At 44.0% G+C, this 25,159-nt stretch overlaps 1 protein-coding gene and 1 long non-coding RNA gene across 7 annotated transcripts; both read left to right on the top strand.

Moving 5' to 3' along the window:
- Positions 1 to 1,714: 1,714 nt before the first annotated feature.
- Positions 1,715 to 20,872, top strand: gmip (GEM interacting protein). Of its 6 annotated transcripts, none has more exons than XM_018754582.2 (22): positions 1,715 to 2,289; positions 3,237 to 3,380; positions 7,836 to 7,923; positions 8,248 to 8,344; positions 8,542 to 8,605; positions 11,487 to 11,612; positions 12,765 to 12,829; positions 12,928 to 13,035; positions 13,115 to 13,195; positions 13,293 to 13,454; positions 13,661 to 13,798; positions 14,155 to 14,345; positions 14,501 to 14,610; positions 15,056 to 15,118; positions 15,567 to 15,662; positions 16,063 to 16,229; positions 16,401 to 16,577; positions 16,721 to 16,858; positions 16,945 to 17,147; positions 17,673 to 18,000; positions 19,117 to 19,219; positions 19,510 to 20,872. In XM_018754582.2, exons 1-22 carry the CDS (start codon positions 2,157 to 2,159, stop codon positions 20,124 to 20,126), a joined length of 3,399 nt encoding a protein of 1,132 aa, XP_018610098.1. In that variant the 5' UTR covers positions 1,715 to 2,156; the 3' UTR covers positions 20,127 to 20,872. The 6 variants fall into 6 exon arrangements, with proteins under 6 accessions (XP_018610098.1, XP_018610099.1, XP_018610097.1 ...); XM_018754583.2 differs by having other exon boundaries at positions 1,715 to 2,322; positions 19,549 to 20,872; XM_018754581.2 differs by having other exon boundaries at positions 1,715 to 2,322.
- A 1,202-nt stretch (positions 20,873 to 22,074) lies between these two features.
- Positions 22,075 to 24,613, top strand: LOC108935780 (uncharacterized). Its single transcript, XR_001966232.2, has 3 exons — positions 22,075 to 22,256; positions 22,625 to 22,708; positions 24,157 to 24,613. It is a non-coding gene; the product is annotated as an uncharacterized LOC108935780 (long non-coding RNA).
- Positions 24,614 to 25,159: the final 546 nt, after the last annotated feature.

Below are 25,159 nucleotides of genomic sequence, written 5' to 3'. Positions count from 1 at the left end.
TCGCAATGAAACTCTTGAGACCTGTATCGCACCATCATGGAGATACGGATGAACAGACTGTGACCACACCCTAGTTCAATCGCTCCCGATTTTTCCGTTTGCTCTTTTCAGACCAAATGATGGCTTTGATGGCTGTGTGATGACAGAAATGGCAACTTGTATTGCAAACACCCTGCAGTTTGTGGTTGAAGAGAGCTGGTAGTAGAGTGGTCTCAGGACCCCCTCCCTGGCTGCAAGTTCCACTCAACCACACCCAAATCTGAGGTCTTCTGTGGGGGGGGCCCATGGAGAGGGGAGCTTATTTGTTACCCTTGCTCAGTAATCTCTGGCTGTGAGAAGGACCGGAGTTGGACTTTATAATGCATCTGATCTTGACATGCCAGTTTAATCACTTTTTTTTCCCTTTTTTTAATGTGCCTTTATACCAAAGAATAAAATCTTCTTAATGTACATGAGAATTGGCTACATTATTTTGGAGACTGTAATATATCAAAAGATGTAAGGAAGTAGATTCGTACTTCTCAAAAACACTGGCAAAGTCTGGTATTTTAACCAGACAAAATGAAGTGCATAGTGATTGTCACAAACTACTTTATTGCTACAGGAAAGGTTTAGGGCCCAGTCAAGTAAGTGGTTACCTGCTGGTAATCAGCTATTATTACTTGGTGAGGTAAGTTTTTGGGTTTCACTTGTGTCCATTTAAGAGCCACAGCATACACTAGCATCACATTTTCTGCTTCATGCTATTAGGTATTCCTTAGTGCTTGCCAAGTGTTGTCTAGATGTAAATGGGGTCAGTGTTTCATCTAATCCTCAAAAACACTCTTAGGATTTAGAATTGTTGTGCTTAAAACCTTGTGTGACTTTCTGTAATGTCATTGCAGAAAAGTTTGTAAAATTAGGTTACAATTCAGGTACTTCTTTTCATGCCAAACTGGAATCCATTATCCTGATAAAAGCACCTAGCGATGTTATGAATTATTGTGTATTCAATTCATGTTTAATTTCTTCATGCTATAATCTGTTCTGCTTCCTTTTGGATCACCTCCACTTAGCAGCTTAGACAGTTTATGAATTATAAATATTCTTCTTTGATAGCATATGCAAATAATCTGATTCATTATAGGTACATTTTGAGCACTGGCCGCTATTGGACCAGTCTGGTTAGGAGGAAAAATGACAGCCCTCCTATTAATAATTTTTCTGCATCTGTCGGAAAAGCCCAAGATTCTTAGAGCTGCACGTAACCCCCACATGTTATGTCGTGTTTCTGTCTTGTGTTTCCACAGGCAGCGGCATTTGAGCCATTACACGTTGACATTGGACCAAACAGGAGCTCGCAATTTAATTGACAGCCACATAATAGTAAAAAAAAAAAAAAAAAAAAAATGGTTCTTAACAGTACTATGTTTTTTTTTTTGTAGAAATTTTCTAAAAACTTGAGAAATTTATTTGCACAGTTTACTGTGAAGTTCTTTACCAGAATGACAATGTGAGAGGAGAAGGCAATGGGAAAGACAATAGTGAAGGCTTATCGCAAGTTACCTTTGCATTTTCATTACATGTGTTTCCTGTTTCTCTTTATTTGGATCTGATTAAATCTGCAAAGTGGGTTGAGGAAGACCCAGGAATGCTGTGGGACAGGAATGTGGCCTGACAGGATGCTCAGGGTTGAAACATATTGTTTGACCACAGTTCATAGTAGAGTGAGAACTGCTCACAGTCATACTTCATTAGCGACAGAGAAATGGCAAAAAATTTAGCACGAAACTGACACTCTGATAGGAACGTAAATATATTTCTACAGGGTAACACTAAATCACGGCAGAAACACGACTAACCTCGAACTTTTAATGGAGTGAGGTTGGTCTGAGATTTATGGCTTCCATTCGTTGAATTGTGGAGGATGGAGTCCAGCTGAGGAGTTCAAATGGTTCTATCTGGATTGCCGTACATAACGGCTACAAAGGGCAAGTAAAGAGGCTGAGAAGATCTGACAACGGGATTTTCGATGACTTGAAGTCGTCAGAAAAAGCATCCATCAAACATGGGCATTAAATTCACAGATATGCAAAAATGAATGTGATTTAAGCTGCTTTGCTGATTTAAAACCCAGAAGACCAAGAAAAAAAAACTAAAATTCATAAAGACTGGAAATGGACTCTTCGGCACAAGTGGATCCTGGATCCTGGGTTTCTCAGACAGCGAGTTTGGCTCATGTCGACACTGATACCGATGTTGATATTGTGTGGATGGTGTCCAGGCTCCGGGCTGTGGCCGAGAACATCAGTAAGCTGAGACAACTCTTCCACTACTGTGGTGGTAAGACGGCAACACTCCATGTCAGGAAGAAGATGATAACAGAGTCACGATGGTGCTAGGATTTATAGATCTGAGGCACTTAGTTAATTCTGCGTCCTTCTAATTCAATTAATGAGCACTGAAAAAAACCTTTTTAAATCAGTGTTGTTTCAGGTATGTAAATTGAAAGATGTCTAGTCGGTTATTTTTCTTAAACTTAGTTTTCGTTTTATTATCTGTTAGTCTCTTGCTGTATGAATTCCCATCATACTTCCAGTGCTTAGTCTTTTACTGAAAACTCTTTGATGTGGACCAACAATATTGCACACATGAGCGTGCAGAAAGTAGTAGTTGAGTAGAAAGTTCCCTCAAAATTAAACTAATTACAAAAGATTAAATAACTCATTCCGAATTAGTAGTTTTGAAAACTGTTTTTTGGTCAGTGAAACTTGAAAGTGTGAATTTCAGGGTTGGGTCAAAAATTTAAGCCACATTTAGATAGCTTTGGATCCTATATAAATTGTCGGTCCAGAGGTGGTATGCTATAATGTCTTATTACGTTAAAGTTAATTGCGCTTAACCCAGCCAATATAATAACATGTTCGACTTTTCAGTTTGTCTGAAAATGCATAGAGCATTCGCCCCTTCGTTCCACATGCATTTGGAAGCGATTCCCCGGCTGGATATTTCTTCTGAGTGATGAATCACCATTCCTCGCATGCACATCTCTCATACGCCATACTTTATCATCTCTTCCCCTACAGGGCTGTTTGTGTGCATGCGGCGTATGTCCGCAACGTTAGCAATGCGCTACAAGATAGCATGCAGGACAAAGAGGACTGTTTGCGTACTTGCGTCAGAACGGCATAGCGGAATTCTTTTTCGCTTATCTCCCTTGTTTTCACATTCCCAACTTCACTACCCTTCCTTCTCAGATAACCGTGGACCTTCCCAGGCTGAGGTTGATGTCGGCCTTGCGGCCTTGTGCGATTCTCTCCAGTCCCTGAAAGATCGCTACCCATACATGAGACGTCCGCCCGTTGGCCTCGCTCAGTCCGTCCTTTGCGACTCCCTGAAAGGTCAGTCTTGTTGCCAGACCTGCAGGGTGAATGGAGCAGCAGGGGGTGCTGCAGTCAGCCTGTAAAGATACATACAAGTCTTTCCCACACATGGAAGGTCGGTGCTATCAGAGCGCCGAAACCGAATAGAGCGGGTGTAATGAACATTGAGCAGTACTGGGCAAGTTTTTGCAGATGAACTTCAAGCGGTGTAGTGCGAAGACGCATAAAAACCTGCAGAAATGGATTTAAATGCGTGTAGGAAACGCAGGCGTTCACGAGAAAGAAGCTGAGGTGTGTCCTCTATAGGATACTACTCACTTCCTCTCCTTGTGAAGGTGAAAGAGCATTGGCCAATCTCTCTTGCGCTACAGATGGAGGAAAAAAACTGGTGGTTTTTGCAGTTTCTTTAACTTGCACGCTCATACGTTTCACTTGCCCGTGTGCCGACGTAGGGAGAAGAGTTAGAGAGAAGAAGCAAGGGCTTAAGATAACAGAAAAGTGTTAGCCCAGTGAATGCAAAATGCTCGCATGAGTGTGTGTAGGAGAAAGAAAAAGGGCTGTGCATCGAGTTTGAAGCTCTCTGCTTCGCCATACATGCAGACGTGCTTCGAAGTGGAAAAACAAGAGACGTTATGGAGGCAGCTTGTCAAGTACAGTGACGGAGAGGTGCAGGGTGTTGGGGCCTGTCTTTTGGAGGGAAAAAGACTGTGAGAAGCGTGTGGGCGCCAAGAGAGGGAGACGTGCATGGAGGAAACGGCAAGTTGCAGCGCAATGGAGGACGACAAAGCTCAGGGTGAGTTTTACAGGGCCAAAATGTCACGGGTGAGCACAAAGTGAGATTTATAGCAAAGGATCAAAGGATAATCGACAGTGGTGTGCTTTAAGATTAATTTTCTTCCTCGTCTTTTGTTGTCTCTCTTGCTCCTTTTGTTTTAGCTACGTTTTCACGGGAGGTCATTTTACATTTTGAGTCGACTGCATTTCGATTTCTTACTTCCTGCGGAACCATCTTTTACCGTAAACTTGTTTAGTGCCCCTTTGCCTGCCTCCTTCTCTAATCCTGAACAATCCCTATAATACAAAATAATTTACTGTTGAATGTTCTGTTTGGATGGATATAAGTCCTGCATTTTTAAAAAGAAATTTGCCCCTTTGCTCAGGACACTGTTTTAATGGATTTTTTTTTTTTTTAGCTCTTAAGGCTGAGCGTTCCCTTCAGGATTTGACTGGAGGTTAGGGTTTTGATTGGAGATGTTGAGGGTAATTCTTCAGGTATCTATTTGTGATGGATGGAAAGCATTTATGACCTGTTTACAACTGGGAGAAGTTTGATCTGAAGAACTGCTGTGTCCAGAAGTATGGCTTGTGTAGTCTATGTAAAACAAAGGCGAAGAAAATCGTGCTTCTCCTGAGTAGGGTCGTAGTGAAGCAGACCTCATACCGGAAGCACTGGGCACAAGGCTGAGCAAAGGGTTATGTCCTGGACAGGACTCCAGTCTATACCAGGGTAGTCACACAAACACAGTCCCTCATCCATTCACACACTAAGGACAATTTAGAGTGACCAATTCACTTAAACTGCAAGTGAATTCACTTTGGACTGTGGTTGGAAACCCACGCCAGCATGGTGAGGAAATATAGACTCCACGCAGACCGTGTGCAGGGATTGAACCCACATTCTCTTGCACCACCCAGGCACTGTGAGATGGCAGCACTACCCGCTGCACCACTGTGCCCCTTTCAATATACAGCTGTATTTTCTGTTTTTGTACTTGAAGTGTAGTCTAGTTGCTTTTGCAAAAAGTTCTGCATTTATAAAAATAAGTAGAGTTTTCATTTTGCCTCGCGCAACACAAGACATGAAAACATTATCAAAACGGGAATCTGATCTCTTTAAACTGAGGGAATAAGGCCTTAAGAACGGATCGCTAGACTGACTGGTCAAGTCCAAGAACAAAGCAACAAAGCATCTTCTTTTCTGGGAACGGAAGTAAAATCGTTGCAAATGAGAGAGAATGCATGGATTGAGACAGGAAATAAATGCACTATAATGAACAGATGGAAAATTTTCGAAATGATATGTTAATTCTATACCCACTGAACTGTAGCTTGGATTGTCAAGGTCGCTTCTGCAGTTATGGGAGCTGGGATGATAAAAGCAGCAGTGTTTTAGTCCAAATAACATGGGGACATATGGAGTTTACCTTCTTATGTTATATGTCAGTTTGAATCTTGCCAAAATTTCTCTGGCAAAAACACCGGACATACTGTTGTCCGTAAAGATTCTGTCGTAAAGAATTCGTAATGATTTTTACCATCGCTTTGAGCATGTTTCTGTCTAAGCACCATCCTCTCTGCACTTACAGTCAGGGTGATGTTCAGAAGGCAATGTTGTGTCATTATCCTTACAGCTGTAAATATTTTGTGCGTAGGAATCTTTTTCATGGATGTAGTCTCTTCGTGATTTCCCAGTCTTAATGATTGTTTCGACAGGCCAAATTTAATTCTGTTGATGTAAATGAGTGCCAGCCTGGCCCTGGAAGCCCAGGTTCCCTCAAAGAAAACTCGTTTCTCACAGAATACGTCACCTTGTTCTGGAGGGCACTGGAGCACTCTATAATTACTCTACAAAAGTTCTGCTGCTTTACTTCTACCACTTTACTACCGTCAGCCAACATGTAGAGGAACGCCTCAATCGACTCAAAAAACAATGTGAAGAAAAGTGTCCTCGGAGCAGAGTGTGACTCAGAGCAGGATGTGGTTGACCTAAATGGAACATAAGAGAGAGAAAGAGAGAGATTGGTGAATGTTTCCCTTTCTTTTTTTACTGCCATTTACAACCGCTGAAGACCTATGCAACTTGATGTATTATGTTCATACGGAGCATCTAAACTGCATCTTAATACTTTTGCTTTACCTTTTAAGCCATTTACCATTTCACACCTAAAAAGGAGTGTATTTTAATATTCTTCTGTATTGTAGTGTTCTGCTAAGCGGTGACCGCAAGGGACATAATATGCAAAATGTGTTTCTAGTTGCCTATAAAGCCATTCCCTGAGTAATCCAGTCTGAAATACATACACTGAAAAAACCGTCCATATATGTACAGTATATTCGGATGGTGATTTCACATCCATATATGTTCAATACTCAGCCATTGCTCTGACTCGGAAACACTGACTTCAACAAGCTTGCACTTACATGGTCCAAAACCTCCGAAACTTCACGTACTAGAACGCTGACCATTGATGTTGATTAAAAAGGAGAAGTTTCTTGTGTATTTAGGTCCGTGTGTGTTTTTTAAATACGCCAAGTACGTACTTTTGTGTATTCGTTTTAATCTCACGTCCACTCATGACTCCTATTTTGGTCATAAAAGTGACTTCTTGTTTCTAACTTATTTTGTTTTCCAGCGTAATGCTTAACCCATTTTATGTAGAACTCTTTTTGTAATAATACCCATTATTAACTTTTTTTCAACTTTTGGTTCTACAGTTGTTGCTGTTTGTTGAAGAGAAACGAGGAGGAAACAGAAACTTTTACAATAGTCTGTGTAATTTCAGTGGACGTTGACTAATGTTATTTCTGTGACATCACTTGCTTGACAAAGCGGAAGTGGTCGACACACTCAGAGCACGGCCACTGATTACATTTTTACATTTTTGCAGTTTAGCAGTAGTAAAGACCATCAGTGCTTATTAGATGTATCAGCTGTGTCCCGTACTTCTTCCAAAGAAATTTCACACACACACACACACACATTGTCTGAAACCGCTTGTCCCAAACGGGGTCGTGGCCAACCGGAGCCTAACCCGGCAACGCAGGGTGCAAGGCTGAAGGGGGAGGGGACACACCCAGGATGGGACGCCAGTCCATCGCAAGGCACCGCAAGCAGGATTTGAATCCCAGACCTACCGGAGAGCAGGGACAGGCCTAACCCCCGCACCCTCCTCCAAAGAAATGTGTCCATCACAAATTGATGTATGTTAGATCAAAATGTATTTTGGTGGACTGTTGACACTGCGCATATGAAGGGTTACTGTCAGTCTTAAAGAAATAAAAATAAAGATAAGGAGCCAGCATTTTTGATTTATGAACATGGTCCTTCTGTGGGATGGTTCTCTTGCAGGTCACAATGGAATATGGTCATAAGTTTCCCCCCAGGTTAGGGCAGGGTACTGTGTCAGTGTCACACCAGCCAAGGAACTTGTGTATTTGTGGTCATTTTGGAAGTAAGCTTCTCATACTTCCTTGTGCTTCTGACAAATTATTGTGAAATGCAGTTCCGTGTCAGTTGCTTGAGCTTGTATGTGATCACGCCTTGTTCTTGCTAGTTAATAGGATGGTGCCGCAGCGCTCAGTTTCACTGCACCCACGAAACTTCCTTCTACGCAGCCCAGCATCTGTTGAGGGCGCGTCATGTTTGCATTCGCCCTGCCGTTGTCACATGTCTCCCACTTCACTCCATTTTAGATGTAAAGAGCCAAAAGACCTCCGAGACCAAACGCTACAGTGAGATCTTCCGGGACTTTGACAACCTGGAGCTCTCACTCATCCATGCGTATGTATTGCACCAGTGTGCTATGGGTTCTTGAGATCCATGCTGAAAGTTGGAAGACGCTGCAGACTAGACTAGACATTCACAAAGCACTTAACAAATGTTCAGATCCACAGGTTCACACACTGATAATGTGCCCCTTATAAGATTAACAAAGTGTGTTTTACTGTGTGTACCTTATTAGATTAACTGTATTTCAGAGGTTGTCTTTGTAAAATAAAACATTACTCATTATAATCAGAAAACTCTTTACTTTTAACCTGTGTTTCTGCTTCCGCTGATTGCACACTTTGTGTGACCCTTCCTGTGCCTGTATTTGTGTTTCAGGACGGTGGAGGAGCTGCTGCCCGACCCTGACACTCAATCCATCGCGGAGTCCATCTCGACGGAAACAACAGAAAATGCAGAACAGGAAGAGCTGATGGTTTGTCATTAGAATTGATTTTGGGTGTTGGCAACGCAGTACATAAAGTTCCCTGTATATTTTCAGTTTGTTGGAGTCCCTGTCAGTTCAAGATGTGGATTTGTCATAAAAAGTAATGTTCTGCAGGTTCAATGACATTATACACGAGTTTGCTCTTTTTTTTTTTTGGTAATGGTAACCTTGTCCTTCTTCCGCAGTCTGAAGAAGGGTATTCCACAGAGTTTCGGACTGATGAATACCAGAAGGATGGACCTTTCACAGGTAGGGTGTTAAGGCCAAATGCCCTTGGGTCACCAATGCACTTCTGTCTTAAACCTGGCTTTTCTTTCGGGGAATAAGATAATCAAGGTACTGTTCACCAGATTACACACCACAGTTGAGTAAATACAAGTACCCAGTGAAATAATTCCATATTTCCGTCATTGTCGCCCAAGGATGTATAGGAGTAGTTTGATCTCGGCTGACATGATCTTCGGCATTCCTTGAGCCCAGGCTTTGGTGCATATTGGCATTTATACAGTTGATGTGTTGAAATCGTGTCTTTATTCAGTCAGAATTTTTCTAGGTTATAAACACAAAAATTGGAAATCCTCGTGGACTTCTTGGACATGAAGTGTGTGCATGCAAGTGTCTCTCTGAGATTTACGCTCTTTATATATAGTGGATGTAAGAGGATTTATATGGCGGGAGACAGTGGGCAGTGTTGTTGGTAACAGAGGCTAGAAAGGTTCATGGGTTTGTTTCCAATGAAGTTCATTGAACGTGGTTGTTTGTGTGTGGGTCCCACCCCGAGGTCCAGCACTCCTGGACCCACCACATGGGGAAGGAGGCCTCTGCTCCGACCACCCTTGTTTCTGTGCAATTAGTTTCACAGACTAATTGCCCTGCACTAATAAGATTACCTTGAAGAGAAGCGGGTGGAGAATGGATTAGACGCTGGGGCAGCTGCTGCTTGGTGTTTTGCCCCAGTGCAGACAAACTACGCCAGGGAGAGAAATGGCAGACGGGAGAGGAGTTAGAATGAAATTTTATGGGAAGCAATTCAGACTGGGCCGAACAAGACCGAGTCTTGCCTTGCACTGCGGACTGGAGTCACCTTGGTGTGCGGAGCTTAGTGCCGGCAAAGATCTGTTATAGTGTTTAAATAACACATCGCTTAAGAGCAGCTCCCTGGAATGAGTCCCAGTTAGCCATGCACAATCTTAGGACCGCTTGCAGGGCTTTTTGCACATGTTGGAGTGAGTCCCTGTGTCTTCTCTGAAGTGAGCACAGATTTCACACCACCCCCACCAAGCTATGCAGTTAATATCTCATTAGGACTGCTATGACTTAAGAGCTGAGTAAGTCCATGCAAAATCCTAGATGGTCCACTGACAAGCACTGTGATTTTTGTCGCCGCCCTGTTCTGTACGGACATGGAGGCTCTGTGTTTATGAACGTGTCCGTATATGTCTGATGTGACTAAGTGTGTTTGTGGGGGATTCACGCATGTGCAAAAGTTATAATGCAACTGTCTGGAAACGCATATATTTTTGACAGTATTGTCATGGAAGGAAAAATGTCTAGATGTAATGGACTGTCACGTGAGATGTGTGGTTCGAAAATGTATAAGCAGTAGGCAGACTAGCGGCAACATTTAAAAAGGAGAGATCAGGGAGTTTGTTCGGGCTGCTCACTGGCCCCTCCCCAGCCACTCAGCAGCTCAGCCTTTCTGGGGCTTTTCCGTCACATGCCAGGAGGTGATCCCCTGTCAGCTCCTGGGATAATCCCTTTACTGAACTCCCAGGACAGCAACAAGGAGCATCATACAGAGACAAACATGAAGAGGATAGCCCTGTGGCAAAATGCTTCTAAACCCCTTCGGAGAAGAAAGATGGAACGGAGTTTGGACTGAACACCAACCTGTCTTATTAGATTGGGTAGAGAAGAGGGTTTTCCCACTCTTGGCTGTGTCATCCTTTATGAATTTGCCAACGACTTCTTTGCTATTATTTTGGGGAGCAAGAAGACCGGCAAAGATTGGATTTCAGAGCGATGAAGTTTTGTTTCGACAGCGGCCTCGTGGGTGTGGAACTGGAATCTGAATGTTAATCTGCGCAAGAGTAGTGCAACATTCGAAAGTTAAACGAGCTGTACCGAAAGCCAAGGGTGCAAATTTACGGGTCAGAATGAAGCAGAGGAAGTATGGAGAGGTGAAAGATCTTCTGTAGGCGATGATGGAACTTTGCAAGATGTGAGAAGGAAGGATTTTTCTCTTGTTATGACAAAGTAAGGTGTCAGAGGGTGAGATAGCAAAAGACACTTGACGGGGACATCCGGCTATGTCCTTGCTCTGGTAAAGGGTCAGTGCATGGTACAAGCAGCTGGGTCTGGGCTCTGAGTCAGTGACAGAATATGTGTAGCCGGTTCTATCAGGGATGGTTGAGTTCCGCTGCAACACTAGACATCTTAGACCTGGTTTTTAGAAGTTAGGAAGTGCATGTTTGAAGAATCTACAACGAGATCACCATTTTCACGGTAACAGGAGAGTCCTCTAGCAAGTGCAAGAGGGTGACGGGAGAGGGGTGGGGACCGGAGCCTCGCTCCCAGAGCCCCCATCTGCTCGCTCAGGAGCTGTTGGATGTCGGTTTTTGTTTGAACGCTTGATTGTGCACACCCCTTCTTTCCACTCCCTTCCCAGGAAGCTTTAAGACTAGGCTGTGATCTGAACTCATCACGGTCGAGATTTCCTCTCACAAGCCTCGTGGATGCCAGTGCCACTTAGCAGGCTGCTTGTCTCTTTCGCTCTTGTTGGAATGAGATTACTCTGTTTGCGGGAGTCTACTTGCTTCATATACCCAGGGGGAAGAGAGGATTACTTGTGAATCCATTTGCTGCGCTCTGCTGTGCTCTGTGTTTGCTTTGCTGTTTATTCCTTCCTGGAACATGACGGTTGCTTCATTACTGCTTTTCACATAGAACCTGAGGACCATCACTTTTGATCCCAGGGGTGCTTGGAGCATTTCTCTCACCCCACCACCTTAGTAAGCATAAATCATCTGTCACCTGAGACAGAACACTGCAGTGGGTCCTTCAGAGCAGGGGCTGGCAGGGAGGGGACACGTGTGAACTGCAGAGAGGATGCTGATGTACTCCTCCTCAGCTCAAGATGCAGACTTGGCCCTGTGTCGCTGTGAGGGGGGAGTAGAGATGGCCCTTCAGTATGCCAAGATGTGGTGCAGGTATGCCAAGGACCTGCTCACGTGGATGGACAAAAGGATTAGTCTGGGTAAGTCTCCACTTTACCATGAACATTAACCTGTCTGTGTGAATCTGTCTTTCCGTACGCTTCTCTTTTTTTCTTTTCAATCTATCGGTCAGTCCACCGGTGGCTACAAACCTCGAGCCTCACATGCTAACTACACCTGCAAACCTGTGTTCCTGTGGGGTGATCAGCGTGGAGCAGCGGTCAGGGAAACTGGTTTGCAGCAGTGGTTATTTTGAAGCGGTTAAGTCAGGCAGTTAAGGGTTTAGTTTGGAGAGCTTCAAAATATATCAGTGTTGGCCTGTGATGGAGCAAAACATAAAAAAAAAAAAAAAGAAAAAATGTATTGTTCCAGAGGGGGTGCGGTGGCGCAGTGGGTTGGACCGCAGTCCTGCTCTCTAGTGGGTCTGGGGTTCGAATCCCGCTTGGGGTGCCTTGCGACGGACTGGCGTCCCGTCCTGGGTGTGTCCCCTCCCCCTCTGGCCTTACGCCCTGTGTTGCCGGGTAGGCTCCGGTTCCCCGTGACCCTGTATGGGACAAGCGGTTCTGAAAATGTGTGTGTGTGTGTGTGTGTGTGTGTGTGTGTGTGTGTGTGTGTGTGTGTGTGTGTGTGTGTGTGTATTGTTCCAGGTTTTTGATTGGATCACAGGGCATATATTTTAAGTCAAATCCATAATGAAATTGAGGCAGCAGTTGTGCCTCTCTGTGCATGCAGAACATGGCCTATTTACTGTCACTCAAAATTTACTCTGTGGAAAATCCATTTTTAACATTGATCCCATTTCCAGGAAGTGTGTCCATGTGCCATTGTCACTTTGAGCTGCACAGAGGAGGAGGATGTGGAGAAGCCTGTCAGGCATATTCATATAAAATCCACATCTAAGAATAGGACATTCATCCATTTAGGTCACTGAACTGTAACCCATTTAATAGGTCAGCTGCAGTTTTTACCCATATAGAGTACAGATGAATGTATGCTATTCTTTAAGCCCCCTTCTGGGAATGCGAACCAGAAAGCGTTGTCTTTAATTATCACCTGCGTGGTGATGTGGTTGTAGCACGTCCCATGTGACTCCGTGGTGGCTCACCATTTAACCTCTGTTTTCCAGTAAGGCAACAGTTGTTGTTGTCGTTGTTGTTATCTCCTTCCTTAATCGCATTCCTCTGCACATGCAGAACAAGAATTTGCAAAGAGCATCATAAAGGCAGCAGAGGCTGCAAAATCCAGCATTTCTCAACAGGTCGGAACACACATCATCCTTGTGTCATGTTGTAATTTTACATCTGTTTTTGCTGGTGAAGTGATTTCTGTGTTTCTGTCCTCGTATGACCTCTTCAGGACACTATGCCACTACAATACATCTATACCATGGCCATGGAGCATGACATGAAGAACAGCACGAACAACAAACATGTTGGGGACATGCTGCTGCAGCGCTGCTACCAGGTATTCACCTACAGATGGTAAGCGAGGTGGATGGTGCACAATATGAAGAATGACAAAAATCCCTCTCCTTCCTTTCTAGGCTCTGTCTGCCAAGAAGAACGAGATCGACAAGTGGCGTCGGGAGTTCAAGGAGCAGTGGGCAAGAGAACAGAAGAGAATGGTGAGCATCTGCAAAACTAGCTTCACTTCCACATTGTGAATTATCTCCTTATAAGAAATGTTACGTAATCAATTTCCCTTTGGTGCATTGCCAACAGAACGATGCGGTATCATGCTTGAGGAAGGCCCGTCAGCAATACAAGCAGCGCTGTGAGGAGCTAGAGAAGGCAAAGGCCATGAGTGCCAAGGCTGAGGAGGAGTTGGGTGGCTACAAGACCTTGGACAAGAGGAGGAAGACCAGAGATGAAGCACAAATCAAGGCAAGGCCTCAGAACACCTTTATTATTATTAGTGTTCCGTAAAAATATGCTGACACTGCATTTTATTCTGTATTCATCTTTATTTTTTGCTTTCCTTCATACCAATGCATTTTAAAACAGCAGCTGAAAATTCAAAAGTACAGGTATCTTTGCTTTCTGCAGTACAGATCTCATTGTCTTGTTCATTAAATGCTTGTGCTCCTCAGATGAAAGAGGCAGAGTCACAGTACAAGCAGTGGGTGAATGATGCCAACATGCACCAGGAGGAGCTGGAAAAGGTGAAAGAGAGGATCATCTCGCATACTCGCAAACTGATCTTCCAGGGAGACACCGTGCTGAAGGAGGTGGGTCTGTCTCAGACACAATGCGGTTAGAAGCTGGTTAAAGCTGAAAGATGACACAAGTTACTCAGACGACAATATGGACGCGTCACTTACAGAAATTGCCCACATAGCACTATTTTCAGCGTTTCAAGAAATCCTTTAATTTTTTTTTCTTTTCACGTCTTTACATGAGACACAATTATCTCTACAAGGAGCCAGAACGCAGCCCCACCGATGTTACGCTTAAATTTGTGTACTATGAAGTTCGCTCTGGTTTGTGTGCAATTTGTGTTCAACAAGTGACTATGGAACTTCAGGCCACAGCTAAAATGTTTGTGACGATCCAGTCTTCAGATTCTCCTGTCTGTCTTCCCCAGGTGACCGTGAACATGTTTTACTTCCAACGGCTGCAGACAGAGCCCATTCCGCTTGGTTACCACAACCTTGAGGTCACATGCCGGCCCTGTGAGCCTGGCGATCCCTACCTGCAGTACGTCATGCACCAGCCCCGTCGTGAACAGCCTCGCCGGACCTTCACTTTCCAGGAGTTGACTCCACAAAGCAGGAGGTAGGTGGAGGGCAGAGGGGGCTGTGTGGTGGAGTAGCAGAGAAACATGAGGGTCAGCAATGATAATGTGGAACAAAGAGATGGGGTTAGTGTAGTACGAGGGCTGACGCGGCAAGAGCTGTGAGCCGCTTACGTTCTGCCCGCTTTCTCCGCAGATCATCTCCCAATGGCCGTCGGAAGACTAGCAACACCTCGAATGCATTCCAGGACTCATACCCACTGCCTGATGAGAATGAGAAGCGGCCCAGTAACTCCAGTGACAACCGTAAGCCTGATGATTCTTCCCTCTTGTGTCTTTCTGTTGTGCAGGTGGGGAAAGTGAGGTGTTTTGCGAGTACAGGCACAACATGTGCATCTTACAGACGAGTAATGCAGCGCATGCTTCAGTTCTGTGTAGCGATCGAGGCATATCCCGTTGTTGGAAGCTTGTTTCGGTCTTTTTCTAAGACGTTTTTTTAATGTGAGGGGCCACAGCGGTGCAGCGGGTTTGGCCGGGTCCTGCTCTCCAGTAGGTCTGGGGTTCGAGTCCCGCTTGGGGTGCCTCGTGAGGGACTGGCGTCCCGTCCTGGGTGTGTCCCCTGCCCCTCCAGCCTCGCGCCCTGTGTTGCTGGGTTAGGCTCCGGCTCCCCGCGACCCCGCGTGTGACAAGCGGTTTCAGAAAATGTGTATGTATGCAGAAGATGTGATGTTTTTTAATGTGTTCTGAACAGGAAAGCAGGGCTACAGTGACAGTGAAAGCATCGGAGGAAGTCTGGAGTCACTGACCAGTCCAGGTGAGAGAAGCCACATTTGGATACTTTAAAATACACTTAAGTGTTTCAGTAGGATGAAACACTGACATGTCTGAGCTTTTGTTAATAATTTTATTATTCTCATGTTAAAAAGTCTTTTTGTGTTTTCTTGTATGCACGTTTTTCCTCAATTTTAGCTTGTGTATTAATCTGTTAATTTAGTTTTGCATCCATATATTGAGTATGTTGATTGTCAATTCACAGCTGTCACAAAAAATCTTGGCTTTTCATTGGATGAGTTGCTTTTAGTCTCTCATTTCCAGCGTTTGCTATAATCAATTCATCTTTGCACACCGAAAATTGACAGCACTCAGAGAGCCCTAGTCAGTCCAGTGCTATAAACTGAAACGTGAGTGCTCTTGCTAGGTTAAAACTGAATGCTGTGATGAATTCCATTCTATTTCTCTTCACACATGTGAATGCTGTCCAGCCTATGGGAATCGGAAGCTGCCTAAAGCCCCGTCCACTGGGACCGTGTCATCCGATGACCTGGATGAGAAAGAGTCGGTGATTCTCTGCGAGGGGGGTGAGTGACAGCTGTACCCATCAGTATGTTCAAGTCATGTGTATAGTTCTGTGTTAAATAAAACCAATATAGTTCTCATGATAACCTCATGTAACTTTTACATTTACAGTACAGTTACATTGACTCTATTAAAAAATAACATGTCTGCATTCAAATCTCTCCATCTGACATAATGCGTTTTTTGTACTGTTCTCTGACATCTACGTCACCTTTTGGAGAAAAGCATCCGCTAAGTGAATAAATTTAAACGGACGTCATGCTGTGTAAACACTGAGGTTCCCCATAATCTCTGAAATATTTGACTGTGTAGAAACTGTTGTGTAAATTTAGTAACCAGCTTAGAAATGAATCGGTGTAAATACTTGGGAAATCTACTGAGGAATCTCATGTTTCCTGCCAGACGCTGACCCTTCTGGGGAGGGTAACGGGGCTGGGGGTGCTCCCTGCAAAGGACGCACACCGTCGAGAGCTGCGCTGACACACAGACTCAAGAAGATGAAGAGCAAAATGGGCAAGTGCAGACAGTGCGACAACTACATCTTGGTCAACGGCATTGAGTGTGAGGAGGTGAGAAGTGAAAGTGAGGAAAAGCTGGGAAAAGAGGCTGAAGAGCAAATGACCACATTGTGGGGGTAGATGATGATTAGATGGAGAGAGAGAGAGAGAGACAAGGATGGTCAAGCAATGAAATGAATGTATTTTCAGTCATTGTAACCCCATTTTTCCTCTTTCACCAAGTGTGGCCTGGCAGTCCACAGGAAGTGCCTGGAAGTGTGCCAGGTGGAATGTGAGCACTGGAAAGGATCTGTCTTCGGGGTTAACTTTGCCACTCTATCCTGTGATCATCCGGATGACGTCCCCTTCATCGTACGACGGTGTACGGACGAAATTGAGAGCCGGGCACTGACAGTGCAGGTAAGGACACCTGACTGAGGTTACGACATGCAAACAATGCCTCGTCTTTCACCAAGGACATTTTTTGCATATTGGTTTAATTCTGAGTCTATGTGGGGAAAAAAATGTAATGATTACATGTTTGCTCATACCCCCCGTTTCAGGGCGTGTATCGTGTTAGCGGGTCCAAACCTCGCATTCAGAAACTCTGCCAAGCTTTCGAGACCCAGAAAGACCAGGTTGACCTCTCTGAGCTTTCACCCCATGATGTCACATCTGTCTTGAAGCACTTCTTCAAGGAGGTGAGATGTCAACTAGTCGTGTACAAGTTACAATTTCGGGAATCTCCGGTATCTGTATAGGCTACAGGCATTTTTGTGTGTCGCAGCTCCCAGAGCCATTGATGACCTTTGACCTGTACAATGAATTCATCGCGGTGGGCAAGGAGATCCAGCGGCTGATGGAGAAGGATCCTACAACCGTGTCTTCTAGCATGGTGGACAGTGTTGTACTCAGCTTAAGGGAAGTTGTCGGAAAACTTCCCCCATGCAATTACAGAACACTGCATCACATGATCGTACACCTGAGCAGGTACTGCATGCATTCACGTGGTCACACCCCTGCGCTGCGCCTGAACCCAGTTACGGTCACACGTGTGCGGAATCTAATAACCATGTTAGTGCTTGTGTACAGTGACATATCCATAAAGTTATCTCAGGCAAACTGACTCTTTTATGTAATTTAATCACCTCTGTCTGACCTCTGAATAAATCAAAGCAGGGCACATCGTGCATAAGAATCTGCTCTTGTATTAGACGGTCGCAGGTTCAAATGTGAGAAATGCATCCCGAGGTTGTACCTGTGAGAAACCATTGCTGAGTTTCTTTCAGTAAAAATTTTTCCGGGATAACTGTATTTTCCAGAAAACAGCTGGTCACATTCAGAAACCACGCAAGCCTCGTTTGCTTGAGCAAAAGAAACAAATGCATTTTGATCTCGGAACATTTTTTTCTGTCCTCTACTCACTGCGCTTTTCTATAGATACTTGATTTTTCCAGTCTCCCTTTAGCTATGTATCTGTTCTGATTGTCTTCTTTTTACTCTGTCTGCCCTCAGGGTATCAGAACAGTATGAAGAAAACAAAATGTCTCCAGCGAACCTGGGCATTGTGATTGGTCCAACTCTCCTGCGCCCCCTGGTGTCAGGGGATGTTTCCATGATTGCACTACTAGAGACCACCTACCAGGCTCTTCTCGTAGAGTTTCTCATCTCACACCATGATCAGGTCTTCGGCCCCCACCAAAGGCTCTGCACACCACCGCCTCCTGTTCCCACAACTCCTCTTCCAGATACCCCCGACAAGACTGTCTCCCCTCATGCTGTGGACAACATGACTCCCCAAGACACAAAGACCTCAAGCCAGGAACGGCCTCGATCTTTAGAGGTAAGACAGTGATGCTAATAAGGTCCTCAAAGATCCAGACAAGCAAAAGGGATTATTGTTCAATGAAGTTAAAAGGACCTACTTACCCCATCTTACTTATGCTTTATGGCATTCCGTAAACTGAGTAACTGGCTTAAATGTTTTAGAAGAATTGATGTCAAAATGATTTGAACACATTTCAACAGCATCTACAGTGATGTGACGGCATGCTTGTCAAACTCATACAATCATAGTGAGTACACCTGTCCTGGTAGTGCACATGCATTCAGTACGATAATATTTTACATTCATAAGTTATGTAGGTGATGTGTATCCAATGTAGCTGATTTTTAGGTGCAGCAGTTAAGGTAAGTTTGAAAGGTAGATCAGTCTGAGGAAAATCAGCACTCAAATTTCTGGTCACCGGCTGACTGAGGGGATGTGAGCTCACAACCCCAGTTACCAGCTGCCTAATAAAAGCAAAGAAACCCGATGCACCTGAAGGGTTTTCCTCAGACAGATCAGACCCAATAACCTCATGTTTTGACAGCATTTACCTGGGAAGAGTGTTTGAGCTGCTTTTTCTCCATTGTGGTATCCATTGACTTAAAGGTCTTTGCCCGCTAGTGGAGAGCCATTCGAATTCGCAGTGATTTATAGGGGCCCTGGTTGCAGTTGCTGCCATGTTGTCCTGAGCCCTTCAGCACTTTGTCCTCTAACTTTTGTGCCGTCTGATTCTCTCATTTCTCCTCTGTCTTCTTCACCTCTCCGTTGCCTGCTGAGCCCTCTCTACCTCTGAGTCTAGTGGATATGTAGATGGTGTATACTGCTGTTGGAGGACAGCGGGCCCTTTGGTCTGCATTCTACACACTGGCACTTCCTTTAGACAAGCCTTAGATAAGTCAGTGGATTATGGTAGTGTCTCTAACCCTAATCATCCACCACAGTGTCCCTAACCCCTAACCACACACCATGGTATCTCATAGTATCTTCAGACATCCATCATCGTCATTACTGTACAAATACTTAGTATAGTGTCTTCCTTACCTCCTCCTGAGACCCACCCTGGTTCCACCTATACCCAGCGCCCCCTCTAGTGTTCGCCAAGGTGATCTAGGGTCTGTATCTTTCTGACAGAGTCACACGATCAAGAGAGACTCGAGTGAGGGCTATATTTCGGACAAGTCTTCGTCCAATGAGGCAGTGGACCAGCTCAGCCCTGAGGCCAATGAGAGAGCAGGTAGGCCTGTTTTATAGGCCAGGAGTGAGGAGCTCTTTTTTCTAAGAGAAGAGGTAGAAGGGAAGGTACCGGAGACAGTTGCTTGCTGTATGAATGTTGTTTGTCGTTCTATCTGTTGGTCAGCGCCTGCAGAGAAGTCGGACCTCTGCAGAGCCCTCCTGTTTTTCTCCGTCAGTCGTTATGTTTTTCAGTCATCTTAATACATCATGGCGTAACTCCAAGATATTTGATACGTGGTTAGACAATGACTGGATTCTCAGATTCTTTCTGCCGTCACTTCTCCCATCTAGGCCTGGCTGTAAAGGTGACAGAAGCTTCTCTGCCAGCAGACTCAGCAAGGGACCTGAATACAACCTTTGGAGCCCAGCCCCGGGGTCACTTCAGTAGGCAGCCCATCAAATACCAGCGCCAGCCCACACCCGTAGTCCATCTCCGAGCTGCCGCTCTGCGATTGGGGCAAGCGGGCACAGAGGAGAGCAGCGGAGAGAAAAGCCAGCCCAAGAGTGCTGACAGCAGCCGCAGCTCATCTCCAGAGCCTGGCACCCTAAGGCAGGCGCGACGGAGGCTGGAGATCACCCCGGAAACCGCCCGACTGCTCAACAAGGCCGGCCACACCCCCAGTATCCAGACCTTCAGCCAGGTACACTTGGCCCCGACTAAACAGGAGGTGGCACTGGCTACAACAGGTCACACGCCAGAAGTGTCCGGAGAGGCGGAGTCAAAGGATAACGTTGATCTTCTTGCCAAAATGAACAGCAATCAATCCAATAACAGACCAGGAGGCCGGGGGCGGGGTTTAAACCGACAGTTCAGGGGGCAGCCAATGAACGAGAGGACTGCTCAGAAGATTCTTTCTGGGCTGAAGCGTAATGACTCTGGGAAGGGGGAGCGGGTACATTTTGTGTGATTGCGAGTGGACCTGCAGTCTTAGCTGGGGGCATCCTTTCTGTTACGTGTACTGTTATATTTAATATGTAAACCCATAAAACTGTGCAGGTACACATGGCTAACCATGTTCAGAAACGTGTATATTTTGATTATTGCACACTCTAAAGAGTTAGGTACTGTCTACATAGAGAGGAGGAACACTTGCGGGCACAGTGTTGGACCACCATCTGCAGACACCAGGTACTGCGGTGACTAGGTGCTGACAAGGCAGCTAAAATTTCCAGGCAGGATGTGTTCTGCCAAGACTCCATGTCAGTTACTGGACTTGAACTGATGGCCAAATTTGCAACTGTAAGCTCATAAGACCTTAACTTTCAAGGCTAAACATTCTGGCTGTATCTGTACTCAGTTCAAGTCGATTCTAAGCTTATGCCTAAAAATGATGTAAATGAGAAAACTGTTGCACTGCTGAAATCATGATGTGCTGTATGATTATGTCTGTGAAGTATAAAATGTACAAAGCACTTACATGAAGCCATATGTCTTGGAGCTATGCTTTTCGTGTGTTTCTGTAGAGCGTGTCATGCACAGCCCAAAATCCTTGGGTTTGCATACACAAAATGTGATTTATTAGTGACTGATGTACTGCAGTCCTCCTGACCATTTGTGTCTTGTGGACACAAGACCGCAGGGGGGAGCTGAGCAGTTGTGAAACAGTGCAATGTGGTGATGTGCTGTCCCACCCGAGGACTGATGCAAGATTAAACTGAGGTTATTTTAACCATCTCCTCCTTGACTTCCTCAACGAAATTCTCCAAGAGGTTGAGCCGGCTGAGCTTTCGGGCCCGAGTGCTCGCCATAAGGACTATAGCAGTGAGGGGTAAGGGCCTCAAATGTGGTTAGTTAGTTAATTAATTCATTAATTCCCAGTTATTTAATGAGATTAGCATGGATCTTGTCTTCGGAATCCTGTCGAAGCCCTTTTGCAAAGTTGAAGCAAATTCCAAGCTCCTCATTAGGACATCGTATTTACATGTTGGGCCACGGCCGCGCTATTTAATACACACCTCACCAGGTGAGTTCTGCCAATAATACACTTGAAGAGATTCATCTTAAAAAGATAATCAGCCAGTTAAATAATGAGTGTTGTTAATTGAAATTCAAATGTTATATTGAGAGAAGTGGGAAATTACTTCTGAAAGGAGCACAGAATTTCCACATGACATATTTACTGATGCTTTGGCAACTCAACACTGCTGCCCCTCCCTAGGAGCCTGTGAAATGGTCTGGTATAAACAAGGTGAGATGTTTTGTAAAGTGTGTCTTTTTTATTCTCTTTGCAATTTCCTGTACTGGCAACAACGTGCATATAAGAAACGACAAAGTGCTCTGACCAATATTAGGTTTGGACGAAAACATGAGGAACTGAAACTTCACCAAAAAATAGCCACATGAGACAGAAAAGGAAGAAGAAGTGAGGAGGAAAGTAACTCCAGTTTATAAAAGTTCGATGAAGCTTTGAGTTCAGTTCCGGTTTAGATGGTTCCGTTTTAGACGTTGATTCATTCTTCTTGCCGATACAGGCTCTCGTAACTAGTTGGATTAACTTGAACCTAATATTAAAACCGCATGCCTAATTATCAGGGACTTTGAGCTGAATCTTAACATCTCTGAGGGGGAAGAACTTTTCCAAGCATTACTTTTATGCAAGAAGGATACCCTTTCATGAGGATAGCTGTGTTTGCAGTCCTTTCAGTTTCATACTTTTTTTGGGGCATTTTGCAGCTTACCAACCCCTTTTACATATATATTAAAATTAAAAAAAAAAAAAAAAAAAAATCATTTTAATTATTTTAATTTAACTTAAAAATATATTTAAATATATAAAAATTATATTTAAATTTTAAATTATTTAAAATATTTTATTTTATTGTTTTAACAAATTATAACATGGTTTCAAAGCGTTCTTCATGAATGGGATACAAACTGGAACAATGTTTCAATGGCGCCATCTAGCGTTCATTCTAGGAAAACAACTGGCTCCCTGTAGGCCAATTCACACCTCTGGAAGTACTGTAGTAAATGTAGTAACATCAGCTGTCAGTGATGAAGCAGAGGCGCATCACATGTGCTGTGTGTCGCAAGCCAGGTATAGAATCTGTGTGTTTGGAAGATTATTTTATTTGTAACGTTATTCACAGGTATGTTTCCATTACTTTTTAATGAGACAATACTGAATCCTTCGGACTGGGAGAGAGAAAGAGGGGTCATTTCTCACCATTTTCCTTGTGTTCTAGTGAGCTGCCATTTTTGTTAAATACCTTCTTAGGTCAAATAAAACATACCAGAATTCTGTTTTTAAATGGCAGGGGCTAGCAGTGTGTATTCCTGTTAAAATGTGAATCCCCTCTAATCCTGTTTTCCCAAAGACAGTACAACAGTGAATTCTTAGTCTTTCACAGTTTTAAAATCTCATCTCAGGCGGATTTATACCGTTTTTTTCCACACTTATTGCAGGGGTTACGAAGTACGGAGCGACATATGACTCGCAAAGCACAAAATCGTCCAACAGATGACGCCAAATCCCCGGATTTAACCTTGGTAGTGTAACATTTAGTTTTTTTTAATCTGATGAAAAGCATGCATTTTGGAATATACACATTAATATGGTGTATTATTGTCGTTCGGACAACACTACAGGTGCAAGAGATGATAACGTTAAATGCAGTAACAGATGCTGAAATTGAGGTCCATTTCAAATGGCATTTGTGATTGTGTGTTACAACGCACGAAGTAGCTACACACATCCTGAGGCAAATATTTATTTAAAACACGTTCTTTTTCTCCCTTTCCCTGAGTTTTGAGAGTTTTTATGAGGCAGCAATGTAAAGAAGCACTGCTCAACCCGAAGCATGTCGACTGTTTAAACCTCTACACGATGGATGGATGCGGACGAAATGCACAGGTTCCATTTTTACTGCACGTCCTGTACTGTTCGTGTTTCACAGGGCGGCCGCTATACTGTAACGACCCGCGTTACTTGTATTTAGGTGGAAAGATGTTTTGTGTAAATAGTTGCATTGTGGGTAACTTGTACATAGCGTGTGTAACCATTGGGGGCACTTAAGGGAAAAATTATGGGGTTACTGTGCCTAGAGATATGTTACAGAGAGTTTGGAGGTGCTAAGCAGGTTGGGAAGGCTGGTTGTAGGCGCAGGTCTTAAAGAAAAAAGGGCTCTCGGATCGAGAGTATTATGCTGTTGGTGTTCTAATAAATCGCTCGTAATGAATGCTGCGTCCTTCTTTTCCCCATCAGAACCCACGGCGCTGCGCGTCACAATACGTGCGTGAAAACGTGGTGCAAAATAAGTTAGGGAACAAGTTTGAATTTTTCCAAGTTCGCATAATTGAAAAAATAACAATTTCATTGTTTGCCCTTCACTCATTTCCTCAAACAACAGGGTGGGAGAGTAAGTCCGCAGCTCTGGTTTGATCTGACAGAAGAATGCACAAAACTGTGGGGCATTTAACCTGAGCAGTGCCTCTTTATTGTAACTTTATTGCTAATAATTTTGCCTTCATTATGAGCTGATACAAAGCGCGTGCAATAAATGTGACTAATAATTCCAGCACAAAGAAATCACAGTGTAATTAGAGCGAAATCACACGGAAGGGTCATTAGCAGAACTCAGATCTAATTAGCGACTCCTTATTCTGTGGATGGATCTCTTCTGCTTTTATTGTCCCTCTCTGTGGACTGTTAGGCTAAAAGCAATTAAATTTTAATTTTTTTTTTTTTTTTTTTTTTAATTAAGACGTAAGGCAGTGCATTTTTAGTTTTTAAAAAACAGGATGGAAGGAGTGTTGATGTGATTGTGTAAAACCTGCCAGTTTGTGCTTTTTTTCAGTGCAGAGTGAATTCCTCCACACAGATTGTCCCTTGTCGGTGTATTTCATGGTTCCAGAGGAAAGGTACAATATGCCTTGGTAGCGTGTTACCAGTGATTGACACACACTGACCCTTGCGTGTTTCTGGTCATGTTGATCAGGTGCATCTTTCAGAGTCCAACTGCAGACCACCTGCACTGAAGAAAGAGGTTCGAAATGTACAAAACACCCACCGGACTCCAGTTGTGTCACTGCCTCTGGTCGTCCTCCTGATCGGCCTCAGAATCCGCCCTACAGCTCTGACCTGATGGACCTTTAACAGATGAGTCACTATGCATTCATTATATGTCACTATGTGATTCACAGGTCAAGCGGTATTGGCTTGGGCCCAGTTTTGAATAATAGGGGGAAAGATTCTTGTAAAACCCCACAAATGTTTATTTGTATCCAGCAAGGGAAATATTTTAAACATCACGTTAAATATATATTCCAGCGATGTCATAGCTGGTAACTTAAAACACAGTAAAAAATTGTTTATAGTAATCCATAGGACTATGGATATTTCAAATTAAAGAAAAGGGAACAGGACAAAATACAGTGAGGGGTTTCTTAAATTGCATAATGTTGTGTAAAATAAAATATTGTGGCGCCACAATACATATTTGATCAGCGCTTCAATGGATCTGTTACCCAGAGTTTTTTAAAAATCCAAATCCATCTGTAACGCATGTAAACATACTTTATACTGTACCCTTATTCACCTTGAATGGGCCGCATCCTAGGACAATCACACACTCATTCATTCACACACGCTCTCACACGCACATTTGAGCAGCTCAGCATGTTTCCTGTGGCTTATTGAAACAAGAAAGCATTAATGTCTTACAAGGCTGACGTTGTTTTACGAGATGGATTAGCGGCAGTTACAGTGGAGAGCAGTGATTCTGCGGGCGCTCTTCACACTTCGTGTCCCGGCGAATGCGGTACTATAATAACGGTTTCATAACGGCGCGGCGCTGCTCCGTTCATCACTGATTCCGGCGAACTCGTTCATTCCCTTTGCCTGTTGAGTTTCCACACATTCAAATTTATTTCATTCACTCGAAATAATGAAGCATAACCAAGTTTGCGCTGTACAGTCTCTCTCCCTCCCTCTATGATCCC

Source organism: Scleropages formosus, chromosome 8, assembly GCF_900964775.1.
Source record: "Scleropages formosus chromosome 8, fSclFor1.1, whole genome shotgun sequence".
Lineage (NCBI taxonomy): Eukaryota > Metazoa > Chordata > Actinopteri > Osteoglossiformes > Osteoglossidae > Scleropages > Scleropages formosus.
This window is presented reverse-complemented; position numbering and strand designations above follow the sequence as displayed.

What these genes read in the sequence shown, in the direction of transcription:
- gmip (XM_018754581.2), top strand. Translation starts at nt 2,157, where the DNA reads ATGGACTCTTCGGCACAAGTGGATCCTGGATCCTGGGTTTCTCAGACA. An exon ending in CCTTTGCGACTCCCTGAAAG is followed by an intron (nt 3,381 to 7,835) that starts GTCAGTCTTGTT and finishes ACTCCATTTTAG; the next exon opens with ATGTAAAGAGCCAAAAGACC. An exon ending in GGTGATTCTCTGCGAGGGGG is followed by an intron (nt 15,663 to 16,062) that starts GTGAGTGACAGC and finishes GTTTCCTGCCAG; the next exon opens with ACGCTGACCCTTCTGGGGAG.